This window comes from Helianthus annuus, chromosome 12 (assembly GCF_002127325.2).
Source record: "Helianthus annuus cultivar XRQ/B chromosome 12, HanXRQr2.0-SUNRISE, whole genome shotgun sequence".
NCBI classification, from domain to species: domain Eukaryota; kingdom Viridiplantae; phylum Streptophyta; class Magnoliopsida; order Asterales; family Asteraceae; genus Helianthus; species Helianthus annuus.
This window is the reverse complement of record NC_035444.2, coordinates 80022656-80035152: the sequence shown is the minus strand read 5'-3', so window position 1 is coordinate 80035152 and position 12497 is coordinate 80022656. Positions and strand designations below refer to the sequence as shown.

Genomic DNA, 12497 nt, shown 5'->3' with positions numbered 1-12497 from the left:
ATTCAAATGCGTAACACCCATATCTTCATAGACCATTCCATAACACTTCAAACTTATAACTATTGACAAACGTGCTCCTAAACTTTTTGATTCAAACATAACAAGCGAAAAACATCCGATTACCTTAAAGACATCTGATTATTACAATTTTATTTTTCTCTCAATTCTATTCATATACCAAACAGACATACACTTGGTAAAGGAAAACCCTTACCAATATACCTTAAAGACATCTGATTATTAACTAAGGTGTTCAAAAGTAAGCATTTAAAACCCTTTAGGTACAAATGTCTAGAGCATGTGGCACGTTTTTGATGTTCAAAGAAAAACATTAGCGACCTTAAGTAAACACAAAAACAACAAATTTAGGGATTCTAGTCATTCCAATCCAACAATTACATGGATCAGGTTGTATCGTTTTAACTAATCAAGTAGTTATGAGCCGAACTCGAGATTTACACTATGTTCTCGAATCTCATTTAACAGGGGGAGGAGAAGGAAAATTTTCTCTCATAATCTCTCCAATTTGAAAGGTGGAATATATGGTCATATTTTCTTCTATTTTTTCATCCCCTCCCTCTGTTAAATGAAACTCGAGAACATGATTTTTCATATTTTCTATCTTTTTTCCCTCCGCTCACTTGTTAATGTTAAATGAGACTCGGGTACAGAATTTAGTAACTACTCGGTAGCCGAACTTTAGGTTTAAAAAAAGGGGGTCAAAACTCAAACGAGCAGAGGTCGCTAGTGGAGCAAGAGCAACACCACCAATCCAAAAAGATTGTATTCGCACAAACAGAATAAGATACTAAAAGCTGCTCAAATTGCTATTATTATGTTTTTGGGGGTTCTTCATCATCCAGGTAATCCTTATAACCTACCTAAGCAGTTGCATTATTTAGATACCAATTTCACGAATTTTGCCACTAATTTAGTAAGCAATAATTCATTTTGCAACTTTATTTTGTTTGTTAATTGATTTTAGAAGATGACTTTACTCTTTCACTTGCAGGAAATTAAATTAAGGGCATATTACAATTTCAATAGATGTTTGGAATTTCTTTTTCTCAATTAGTTGCACCCACTAGTCCACTTATAGCTTCTTCAAGGTTTGATTAATATCATTTATTCATATATGTAGTAGATACAATATGATGTTTTATGTGTATCTGTATGTGTATGAAACTAGGGTTTGTTTTGTATGATATAATAGGTGTTGCTCAAGAAACAAACTGGTAGTTAAAATGACAGCAGTTACAAATGTGAAGCATGAAAAATTAATCGAGTCGGTTGTTGTAAAGCCGCCTGTTCACCCGACTTATGATTTAAAGGGTGTTATTCAACTAGCCCTTTCTGAAGATGCTGGAGATAAAGGTTTGATTTTTATTCTGTTTTTTTTTTGTAAATTTTCAAATAATTGTCAGGAATATGGTTAAGTAACATATTTTGTTGATATGTTGGGCGAATTAATGTAGGGGATGTGACTTGTTTGGCCACAATACCGACTGAGATGGAAGTCGAGGCGTATTTTCTGGCGAAGGATGATGGAATTGTTGCGGGGATTGCGCTTGCTGAGATGATATTTAATGAAGTTGATCCTACTTTGAAGGTATTGACAAACTATACGCCGTACCAAAATAAAAAAAATTAAAACTTGTGTTAGTTTACGGAAAGTTAGTAGATTTTTGATGTTCGAAATGGTGTCAGGTGGAATGGTTTAGAAAAGATGGAGATAATGTTGTTAGAGGACTAAAGTTTGGCAAAGTGCATGGTAAGCAATAGACATGATGAGCTATAGAGATTTTTAAAATTCATATATTGATTGACTATTATTGTTTTGTGTTTCGTATGTAAACCTATTAGGAAGGGCGCACAGTATCGTTGTTGCCGAAAGAGTTGTGCTCAACTTTATGCAGAGGATGAGTGGCATAGCCACACTCACAAAGGTGTGAATGTTTACATATTTATTTTAATTTGCAAGACTCTAGAGTTTTGAGTGGCCTGTACGACTGTATGTATAAATCAGTTAGATACGTTGATTTTCTATGATTTGTTGACCATTATCTATTTGTTGACTAATTCTATCTTTATAATATACCAGGTTAGAAACCCGTGTGTTACACGGGTTGATAAAAGAAAGAGTTAATTGCCCGGATGGTCCCTGTGGTTTCACGTTTAGTCCCTACCTTTCGGAAATAGCAGGTATGCTCCCTATGGTTTGTCATTTTGTTACTCGGATAGTCCCCTGACATTTACTCAGGGGACTATCCGAGTAACAAAATGCAAACCATAGGGAGCATACCTGCTATTTCCAAACTAACTGACATCTACTCAGGGGACTATCCGAGTAACAAAATAACAAACCATAGGGAGCATACCTGCTATTTTCAAAAGGTGGGGACTAAACGTGAAAAAACGTGAAACCACAGGGACTATCCGGGCAATTAACTCTAAAAGAAATATTAAATAGTTAGTAATGAAGATTTAGAAAAAATAAAACGCTAGTTTGAGATAAGATATATTTACAAAAATAAGAGATAAAACACAAAGGGGTAAAATAAGAGAAGCGAGAAAAAGAATCTTGGACTCACAGAATTGTGACACGTGGCACAACCAGTTACTTATTTCTTAGGCTTAAATCTGTGATTTGTTAGAAAGGTTTTTCATAAGTGGGTAATTTTGTTACAGGCCATGGCAGACGCTGCTCATCCGGCGTGCATTTTGGAAACAAGAAAGACTGCTCCGGCATTGCGTTTGGTGGATAAGTGGGCGGTGTAGTTCCCTTGTTCCTATTTTATTTTACTCTCACAAACCCTAAGATTTTTCTGCACATTTTTTCCTTAATAATGTGTGTGTGTGTGTGTGTGTTTTTCTGTTAACAGGTACTCATAGGTGGAGGGCAGAATCACAGGATGGGTTTATTCGATATGGTGATGATAAAAGACAATCATATTTCCATAGCTGGAGGCGTTTCGAATGCGCTCAAATCAGTTGACGTTTATTTAAAGAAAAATAATCTCCAGATGGGTGTTGAGGTAACTAACTTATAAAATCATCTTTAAAATCTCAATGAACCTCGTCAGTAGTTATTTAAATCTGTTTAATTTTGCTTCTATGAACAGGTGGAGACTAGGACATTTGAAGAAATACACGAGGTCCTTAATTATGCTTCCCAAAACGATACTTCGTTAAGCCGAATAATGTTGGATAATATGGTTGTGCCTCAACCTGACGGAGACATTGATGTATCCATGCTTAAACAAGCTGTAGAGCTTATTAGTGGCAAGTTTGAGACCGAGGTAAAATCCTATTATCATTTTTTATTTGTTTTTATTTTTTAGCTGTTTATAACCGAAGTAACGTATTACAGGCATCTGGAAATGTTACTCTGGAAACAGTACACAAAATTGGGCAAACTGGAGTGACATACATATCCAGGTAATAATGCGTTTAAGAAAACCTTTAAAAATCTTTTGTTACCGTTTATTAATCAAGTACTAGTTTAATTATGATATACAAAATTATGTGATTCTATATAAAGCTTTTTGTGTAATTTGTTCTTGTATGCAGCGGGGCGCTGACTCACTCGGTGAAAGCGCTTGACATATCCCTGAAAATCGATACTGAGCTGGCGCTTGAAGTTGGAAGGCGCACAAAACGAGCATAGTTCATTGTTAATACGAGAGTCGGTTTGTTTCCCTTCAAGTGTTTTGTTTCATGATTATGATATGATTTCTCTACTTTGGTTGTAGACAAATCCAAGGAATAAGGTCATAAAGCATGACCTGTTAAATTTTACAAAAGAATCTGTTGAACTTTCTTTTTCTATATTTATTTATATTTAACTAACAAATACCTATAGACATGTAATTCTTTATTTTAGAATACACTTTTGGATGAATTGGGCTCCTAGTCTGTGGACTTTGATATGCAGTAACAGTTGGGCTTTGGGCTTAGTGTTGCTTTTTTGCTCATTATAAAAATATGGCCTTTGTCCATCGATATACAAATTTTTTAATAATTATTTTTTAGTTTATTAGCTGTGCAAATGATTAGTTGATTCTTAAGATTTTTTGTGTAATGATTAGTTAGGTTAATGATTAGATTCTTGAAAGGGTTATCAAGTGATTTGAATGCATATCAGATTTAAAAAAAAAAAAAAAAAAAAAAAAACAAAGAGAATCGTTTAGGAGTTCTAAACGGGCCGTGTTTGTCAGTTGGCAGGTCGAACCAAACATGTCACAAACCCGAAAACCGTGTGAGGGAAACTTGAATCTAGACACAATATGAATTTGCACGCTGATATAAACACGACCTTTTTAATCTGTTTTTTTTTCTTCATTACCTCTAAAATAAGTTGAGAAACATGTATAAAAAATTACATTTGAATTATAAACCTGATGTCAATCTCTCTTTAACTTATAAATTTTGACACAAAATACACAACCATTTTATAATTACGGTGTAAAAACACATTTCAGTAAATGAATGGTTTAACGTGTATACCCAAACCCAAGTCCATTTATCTAAACGTGTCTACAGGCTTGATCCGAAACCATTTAGACTAAACCCAAGGATGTGAACTTCGTTAGTGATTCGTGTTTTGTAAAAAAAAAAAAAAAAAAAAAAAAAAAAAACTTGTTCTCAATTACATGTGCCCTCGCAATTAACATATTAAAAAAAATGCTATATTAGAATCATTAAGCACTAGACAAGCATAATATATAAGTCACAAGATACAAGACACATATAATCACGCCAATCAAGGGTATAGAATATAAATTTTGGTATAAATATATCTTCAAAGATTCACAAATGTTATCTCAGATGTCAAACAAACAATAACAAAATCAAATCAAATGAATTTGCAGTGACCAATATGAAAACACAAAGAAAGCACAAGAAGTTGCTTCAACTCTTTGTTCTTCTTCACGAACCGAAAAAAAAAAAAAATCATGTATAAATAAAATCAAGTATAAATATCAACCAATCACCATGAAAAGTTAGCCATCAACATGTTGAAGTTGTTGTTGAGACCTTTGAAGATGCCCCAGTAACAATACAGCCTTTCGTTTAGCCCGTTCTGTGCCATTGTTAGCAAGCTCCATTAACGGCGTTAACACCCCGAGCCTGCTTATAACTCCAAGATTCTCATCGTCTCTTTTACACAACGAAAGCAAAATCGAAATAGCATTTTCTTGATTCCTTGAATTTGCAGCCGCCACATGTTCAATCAAATTCGGAATGATGCAAGCTCTTAACATGGCAGCTTTAGCTTCTTGATGACTCGCAAGAATCGAAAGTATAGTCAAAGCTTCATCAACCATCGAACCATTTGACTCGGTCAACATTTTGACTAATACCGCAATGACTCCGGCCCTAACCGCCCTCCCTTTGTTTCCTTGATATATACACAAGTTGAATAAAGCCGTTGCAGCATCGTTTTTCCCTCGTTTGCTTCCATTTTCAAGAAGATGAACCAATAGCGGAATCGCACCCGACGCACCGATTATTATCTTGTTTTCATCAGCAAGCGATAAGCTAAAAAGCGTAGCGGCTGCATTTTCTCTCGTTTCCATGGCGCCTGTTCTAAGGACTTGTACAATTGAAGGTACCGCATTTGCAAGCATTATGAGTTCTCGATTATCTTCGTATATCGAGAGGTTGAGAATTGAAGTAACCGCATGCTGTTGTGTAATATCGTCTTCAGACAGTATTAAACTAACAAGAACCGGAATCGCTCCTGCTTCAGCGATGAGTATCCGGTTGTCTGTGCTTCTTTTCGATAAAGATCTTATTTCAGAGACGGCTGCTCTTTGTTCTTCGATAGACTGGCTTGAGAGATTCTGAACAATTGCATCAATCATATCGAGAAATGATTTATCGATATTTTTCAATCGCGAGTTTGTGAGTAAAGTTGGGTGCTCAACGTTGTGAAGCGTACACCATTGAGTGATTAAACTTCTCAAGACATAGTTGGGAGTAAGTATGAGGTTTTGAAGTTTTTGTCGAGTTTTCGGGCACGTTGTATTCCCGCAATTTATCCATCTTTGTATGTATGATCTCTCATAAGTCTGCAAAATAACATAAACATTATAATACATAAACATGTTTCTGATGTTTGGATATACAACTTCTGTTAACAAACGGTTTCGACATACCTGTCCTGTGGACACAATAACAGGATCTCGGATGAGCTCTAGTGAAATCGGGCAAAGAAAATCATCCGGAATCACAGGCTTCTTGTTCTCCTCAACGTTGTTTACTGCATCCTCGGCAGGTTTTAACATACAAGATGCGTCAGATGACGCAGTAGCAGGCTCGTATATCATCTCATCTACATCATTTACAACGCTTTCGTTCGAAACATTTCCCACTTTCAATTCAACTTCATTATGATCATGGCTAATTCCATGAACAATATCAGACTCTTTCGCCAGTGATTGAGATAAGCCAATTGATAAAACGGTCAGATCTTGTGATCCACCGTATCGTTCAGCGGCTCTTTTTAACTGAACTCGGACTAAATCAACCTATGAAACAAGATATATTGAACATAAAAACTCCTAGAAGATAAGCATACATAAAGACAAATATACATCATGTTTGTATGTCTTACTTGCTCTTTCACTTCCTCTGATATGTCAAAATGATCATACGGCAAGCCGGCTAACGCCTTTTCCAATTTCGACGTAACGCATTGGAATTGAAACACAATTTGTTGTGCCGTTCCGTCCTTTAGTTGATTAAGACATAAAGAATGTTAGGATCGAATTGCAAACACACACACACACACACAAACAAACTACGGAATATACCGGTTCAGTCTAAGCTGACCTACGTCCACAGGGCTGCAACCAGCATATAATATTATACTAAATTAAAGCTAATTTAGGGTTTCAACTAATTAAAACAAATAGACCAAGCCTGCCACATTTAAGGTTGTTCAGACAATAATTGAATTACCGTTGAAACATTACAATCAAAGCTTCCAGCAAACAAAACCAATCTTTTAACCGCCTTAATCGCCTCCGCAACCTCACACAAGGCACTCGAATTCGACGAAGAAGAAGCGGACAAATCCAACGGCCTCAAATCACCTTCATAATCTCTAATCTCCTCCAATAAATGCGCCAATAACGCAACTCTTCTACACATGTCAGAACAGTCCTTCTTGAAGGCTCCTGCGAACCCGGTGGCAGATCTCCGGGCCACATCTCGGACTAGCCGGAGCAACGACTGAATTTCCGCCACAACCGCGGTGGAGTGGTCACCAGCCATGGTGGAATTGTGGTGAATTGGGGGTTTATAATTTATAAAAATGGATGGGAATGAATCAAAGAGAAATGTGGGTGTAGTCAATGATTGAAAGTTGAAGCGTGTTTTGGTGAAAGGGGAGAAGACAGTTGTATTATGAAGGGGAATATAAGTTTGTTTGTTGGTTGTTATTATCGCATAGAACATGTTTTTTTAATAATTTACCCGCGCTTTTTTATTTAATAAACGTGATGTTCTCTAAAAATATCGGCTTGGTTATGTTTATTGTACTTTTTTTATTTTTTTGTAAAGGTGGTAGGGGACTAGGGGGAACTCGGGATCAATTTCATTGTAACAAGATTATGATTTAAATTGTGTGAATATGATGAGTGCAAATAATAGATGTACATTTATACGGATTAAATATAAGAGTGACGCTTCAACGGTTGTATATGTAGAGTTTGGGTCAAATGAAAAGTGGGTTTTGTATGAAAAGCGTAAATAGTAATTTGGATCGTAGATTTTACTATTTTAATGGTTAAGATCGAAAGTTTGAAAAAGGTTTAAAAGCATGAAACACATATGTTATTTTTTTTTATTTTTATTTTTTTTTGAAAAAGTTTGAGCAACTTGATCCTCATCGTTTAGGGCAAGTTGGCAGATTGCAACATGAGGACGAAACGGTCATCTTCATCTGTTTTCCGCATCAATGTCTATTTTTATGAGTCATAAGTCTATCTTTACCTACAGCTTTATCTGTACTATTGAATATGATTTTTATAAATTGAATACAAAAAATAGAAGTGAAGGAAAAAAATACGAGATAAAAAGAATTAAAAGAGAATAATCATATACCTGAATTCTCCACAAGGAACAAAAAAGAATGATGACCCAAAAAGGAAATTCTTTAAGGGTAAAGGGAGTGGTTAAACACTTGGATTAGATAAATTTCCAAATCAGCCAATCAAACAGTGCCACGTCATTTTATCTATTCTGTTTATCTATTGCTCAAAAACGTTGACGGTGGTTAGACACTTGGATTAGGTAAACTATTATTTAAAAAAAAACATAATGAATCAAAAGCTGACAACTTCATCTCTCAAATAACTTCACCCCGCATCGGTAAACCTTTACCGCTCAAACGACTTCGCCGATCGGTAAACACCATCGGCGGCGGTGTTACCGATCGGTAAACGCCTTACTGATGGTGTTTACCGCACCACACCATATAACCTAAAGTAGGTTAGAACTTAGAAATTTGTACTTCTTTTAAGCTGAGTGAGTCATCTAACTTGTAGAAGGGAGGGACATTCAAAGGTAGTATTCTTCTCCCAACTAATCAACCAGCGTCATGTCAAATTCATTACAAACTACCCTTACACTACAAAACACATGTGACGCCCTACCCTAACACTACAAAACGCTACCCTTTTAATTAAACTCTACATTCTCCCACCGACAAAAGAATTCAAACCAGATGATTCCAAGCGGCTATTCTTCCAGCCATAGAAACCTAACGTGCGACGTTCGGGAATTTTGCCTAAAATTTATAGTAATGTTTTTATTTATTTTTTAATTTTTTTGGGGGGTGGGGCAATTTGTAGTCTATGTTTGCAAGTGTGCAACCAACAATTTGATTAATTAGATGACTGTAATATTGGAGATAAAGAGTTTACATATGCAAGCACGTACATAATTTATGGTTAAGAATCATGAAAATTAAAAGCTTTAAATTTGTTTTAGAGTTAGTTACTATTTTCGTCCCTGTGGTTTGTCAAAAATCACTATTTCAGTCCATTAATTTAAAAATTGCGATTTCAATCCCTGTGGTTTCACTTTCGTAACCATTTCAGTCCACCTCGTAACCATTTCAATCCATGTACTAACAGAATAAATGGATTGAAATGGTTACGAAAGTGAAACCACAGGGACTGAAATGGTTACGAAAGTGAAACCACAGGTACTGAAATCGCAATTTTTAAACTAATGGACTGAAATAGTGATTTTTGACAAACCACAGGGACGAAAACAATAATTAACTCTTTGTTTTAATGTGAAGCTACTGTAAATTTCAGGGAGAACAGAAGGAACCAGCCAAGCAATTGGATGAGGTAACATAGTGATGTTTTTGTTTCCTTTCAAAAAAGTGTAGCCCACAGTAAAAGTGTAGCCCACAATAAACTTTAGACCACCTCATATATATGTATTGGTTTAATAAAAGAAGTCCATGAAACAATTATATAGTTTTGTTGGGCAGTAGTGTAAATGATTTTTAAAGGAAACAACTTAATAATTTCTGTTTATTATTTTTATTAATGAATTGAGTTAAAAGATCAAATAGTGGAAAATCGAAATGTAAGGCTTTCTAAATATTAAATTATGGTTTAGATGGTTGATAAATAGTTGAAAACTCAATCAAAATACTAGATTTCTATGTACGTAACACGAGTGCTTTCTATAGAAGTCGATGTGAAATACGACAACTTTCTTTTACTATTTTAGACCGGAATTCATAAAAAATGATATGTTATAAGTGTATAGTTTTTCTTATATGTCTTAAGTAATTATAAAGCTACTTATATACTAAAGTCATCGGGTAAAATAATATGGACTTCTCGTAAGATAGACAGGCCTTTGGGGAAAATGGCATGGACCTCTTTGTATAAGTGATAATATTTTTAACGTGTTTTTAATATGGCTAGTCCTTTGGAAGAAATGAATGTTTTCTATGTTATTCAAACTTTATACTTATCAATGTAAGTTGATCCATTTTAGCATATATCTTAAAAGAGTTGAAGCATTAGACTATTTCCAATGGGTCCTTAGAGATCAAGCGTTTGGAAGTCCTTGGATGCCCTTATTATTGGAGCTTATCCACCCTTAGAGGCCCTTAAGTGATATGCCCACAAAGGTTTATGTGATGAGGTAGACCCAAAGTAAAAAAAGAAAAGTTTTATTGAAATAATGTGTGTAATGGGTAGTTGATGAGGTGAAAATTAAGATGGTTAGATATTTGTAGGGTTGAAGATGAAATTAAGGTTTTTAATAATTTGTAAGGATATTATGTGGCAGATGACGTGCCAGCCAATGGCGCCTTTAACATTGGAGATAGTTATACGGACAGGCTAACTAATCTAAAGAGAGCATTTGTCAGTAATTATAGTTAAAACTTGAGTAAGCTGCCATTTTGGTCCCTGAGGTTTGGTCACTTTTGTCACTTTAGTTCAAAACTCAAACCTTTTGCATTTGGGTCACCGTGGTTTCAGTTTTATTGGCATTTTGGTCCAAAAGTGAAATCATGTCATATTTGTCTTATAAAATCATTTTGTCCTTTTCCTCATGGGCAAAATGGTCATTTCTTTTTTATTTTATTTAAAGCTTTTATTAAGAGATCTGTCACTAAGTCTGCAACCATCCATCCATCTCTCTCTAAGGGGCTGTTTGTTTTTGCTTATAACATCTGCAAAGAGCTTATGTCTATAGGCGGACAGACATAAGGCTTTGAAGACCGTTTGTTTTTTTTTTAAAGAAGATCAGAAAAGTGCTTTAATTAGCTTAAAAAAAGCCAATAACATTCATCTTCTCAAACCTACAGATCTTCAAAAAATGCACAGATCCTCCTCCGCCACCACCTCCACCTGCCACCACATCTCCGCCACCACCTCCACCACCACATCTCAGCCACCACCTCCACCACCACCATCTCCAAAACCCACCACAACCAAACCCATCAATTAAAACAAAACCCAGACCGTACAGAGAGAGAGATCGGACAGACATAAGATGTTCCTCCGCCACCACCTCCACCACCACATCTCAGCCACCACCTCCACCACCACATCCACCACCACCATCTTCAAAACCCACCACCACCAAACCCATCAATTAAAACAAAACCCAGAGTTTGTAGAGAGAGAGCAGACCTGTGAGAGAGAGCGGTGAGAGAGAGGGAGACCGTAGAGAGAGAGAGAGCAGGCCTGTGATTGTAGAGAGAGAGAGAGTTTGTAGAGAGAGAGAGAGCAGACCTGTGATGGCGGAGGTGGTGCGGTGGTGGTGGCGGAGGTGGTGCGGTGGTGGTGGTGGTGGTGCGGTGGTGGTGGTGGTTGTAGAGAGAGAGAGAGAGTTTGTAGAGAGAGAGAGAGCAGACCTCTGTTGTGTGTGTTGTGTGTTTGTGTGAAGTTGTTTTTGAAGAAAAAAAAAACAAACTCTCTTCTCCTTGCAGACTACAGACATTTGGTCCACATCTTCTCTTGCAGATGCCTGCAGATGTGGTCCGCAGACTACAGACATTTTACTTCTGAAAAAACAAACAGCACCTAAGTCTGCAACCATCCATCTCTGTCTAAGTCTACAACCAGTCACCACCATCACAACCACCAAGGCATCAACCCACCACTACCAACCTCTCCATTATTGTTGAAACCACCATTGTTGAAACCACCACTATCCAACCTCCACCACATCCCTTTTCACTCCGTCTAACAACAATGACGAACCAAAACCGAAGAACAAAGAGTAACCGTCACCCAGTCATCGCCGGAGAAGATTCTGGCACCGCCGTGCAAGACGCTGTCATCAAACGCCTCATCCAAACCCTCATCGACGAGATCAGTAGTGTATGCTTGATTCGGTGAAGTGCAGATCTGTTGCATCGGAGACTACGGCGGCGACGACGAAGGATAAGGACGGTCAAGTTGGTTATTATCATTCTATCTTATCCATAACATGATTATTAGGAAAAAGTTTGTTAAATATCAAGTATTTGAATTTCACTACTGCTGAAACCACCACCGTCGGATTAGGGTTCCTTTCACTTTGATGGCGGTGGTGGCTGATAGTGGTGCGGCGGTGGCTGGTAGTAGCGCTAGAGAGGGGGGAGGTTGTGGCCGGGTGCAGGTGATGGTGATGTTGGTGATGGTTAAGCGGGTGGTGGTGATGGTTGTGGTGAGGCGGTGGTAAGGCAGTAGTGGTGATGGTTGTGGTGGTGAGGTTGTGGTGGTGGTGGTGAGGCTATGGTCCTTTAATAAAAGCTTTAAATTAAACATTTGTATTTTTTATTTTGGTCCAAAACTTGAATCTAGTTACACAAATAGTCCCTTTAATAAAAGTTTTAAATAAAATAAAAAAGAAATAACCATTTTGCCCCTAAGGAAAATGACAAAATAGCAAAATTTTATAATACAAATATAACCTTATTTCACTTTTAGACCAAAATGACAATAAAACTGAAACCACAGGAA

The 12497-nt window shown here is 36.7% G+C and overlaps 2 protein-coding genes and 1 long non-coding RNA gene across 4 annotated transcripts; 2 read left to right on the top strand and 1 right to left on the bottom strand.

The window, feature by feature from the left end:
• Positions 1–700: 700 nt before the first annotated feature.
• Positions 701–3912, top strand: LOC110912366 (nicotinate-nucleotide pyrophosphorylase [carboxylating], chloroplastic). 2 transcript variants are annotated; one of them, XM_022157066.2, is made up of 11 exons: positions 701–863; positions 1013–1109; positions 1214–1374; positions 1476–1609; positions 1708–1771; positions 1864–1946; positions 2689–2772; positions 2883–3035; positions 3123–3299; positions 3371–3438; positions 3571–3912. In XM_022157066.2, the coding sequence occupies exons 2-11, from the start codon at positions 1048–1050 to the stop codon at positions 3665–3667; spliced, it is 1083 nt and encodes a 360-aa protein (XP_022012758.1). In that variant the 5' UTR covers positions 701–863; positions 1013–1047; the 3' UTR covers positions 3668–3912. The 2 variants fall into 2 exon arrangements, with proteins under 2 accessions (XP_022012758.1, XP_022012759.1); XM_022157067.2 differs by lacking the exon at positions 701–863 and adding an exon at positions 914–934.
• An 855-nt stretch (positions 3913–4767) lies between these two features.
• Positions 4768–8035, bottom strand: LOC110912363 (U-box domain-containing protein 11). Its single transcript, XM_022157064.2, has 4 exons — positions 6967–8035; positions 6620–6736; positions 6162–6533; positions 4768–6074 (listed from the first exon to the last, which is right to left on the bottom strand). Exons 1-4 carry the CDS (start codon positions 7462–7464, stop codon positions 5004–5006), a joined length of 2058 nt encoding a protein of 685 aa, XP_022012756.1. The 5' UTR covers positions 7465–8035; the 3' UTR covers positions 4768–5003.
• Positions 8036–8716: 681 nt separating this feature from the next.
• LOC110912365 lies at positions 8717–9573 on the top strand. The gene is made up of 2 exons (XR_002577879.2): positions 8717–8809; positions 9333–9573. It is a non-coding gene; the product is annotated as an uncharacterized LOC110912365 (long non-coding RNA).
• Positions 9574–12497: the final 2924 nt, after the last annotated feature.

Bases quoted from the DNA above. Each gene is read 5' to 3' on its own strand.
- LOC110912366 (XM_022157066.2), top strand. From the start codon at position 1,048: ATGTTTGGAATTTCTTTTTCTCAATTAGTTGCACCCACTAGTCCACTT. The intron at 1,610-1,707 runs GTATTGACAAAC...AAATGGTGTCAG, and splicing joins AAGTTGATCCTACTTTGAAG to GTGGAATGGTTTAGAAAAGA. The intron at 1,947-2,688 runs GTGTGAATGTTT...ATTTTGTTACAG, and splicing joins GCATAGCCACACTCACAAAG to GCCATGGCAGACGCTGCTCA.
- LOC110912363 (XM_022157064.2), bottom strand. From the start codon at position 7,464: ATGTTCTATGCGATAATAACAACCAACAAACAAACTTATATTCCCCTT. The intron at 6,737-6,966 runs GTAATTCAATTA...AATCAACTAAAG, and splicing joins TTGATTGTAATGTTTCAACG to GACGGAACGGCACAACAAAT. The intron at 6,075-6,161 runs GTATGTCGAAAC...GTTATTTTGCAG, and splicing joins TTATTGTGTCCACAGGACAG to ACTTATGAGAGATCATACAT.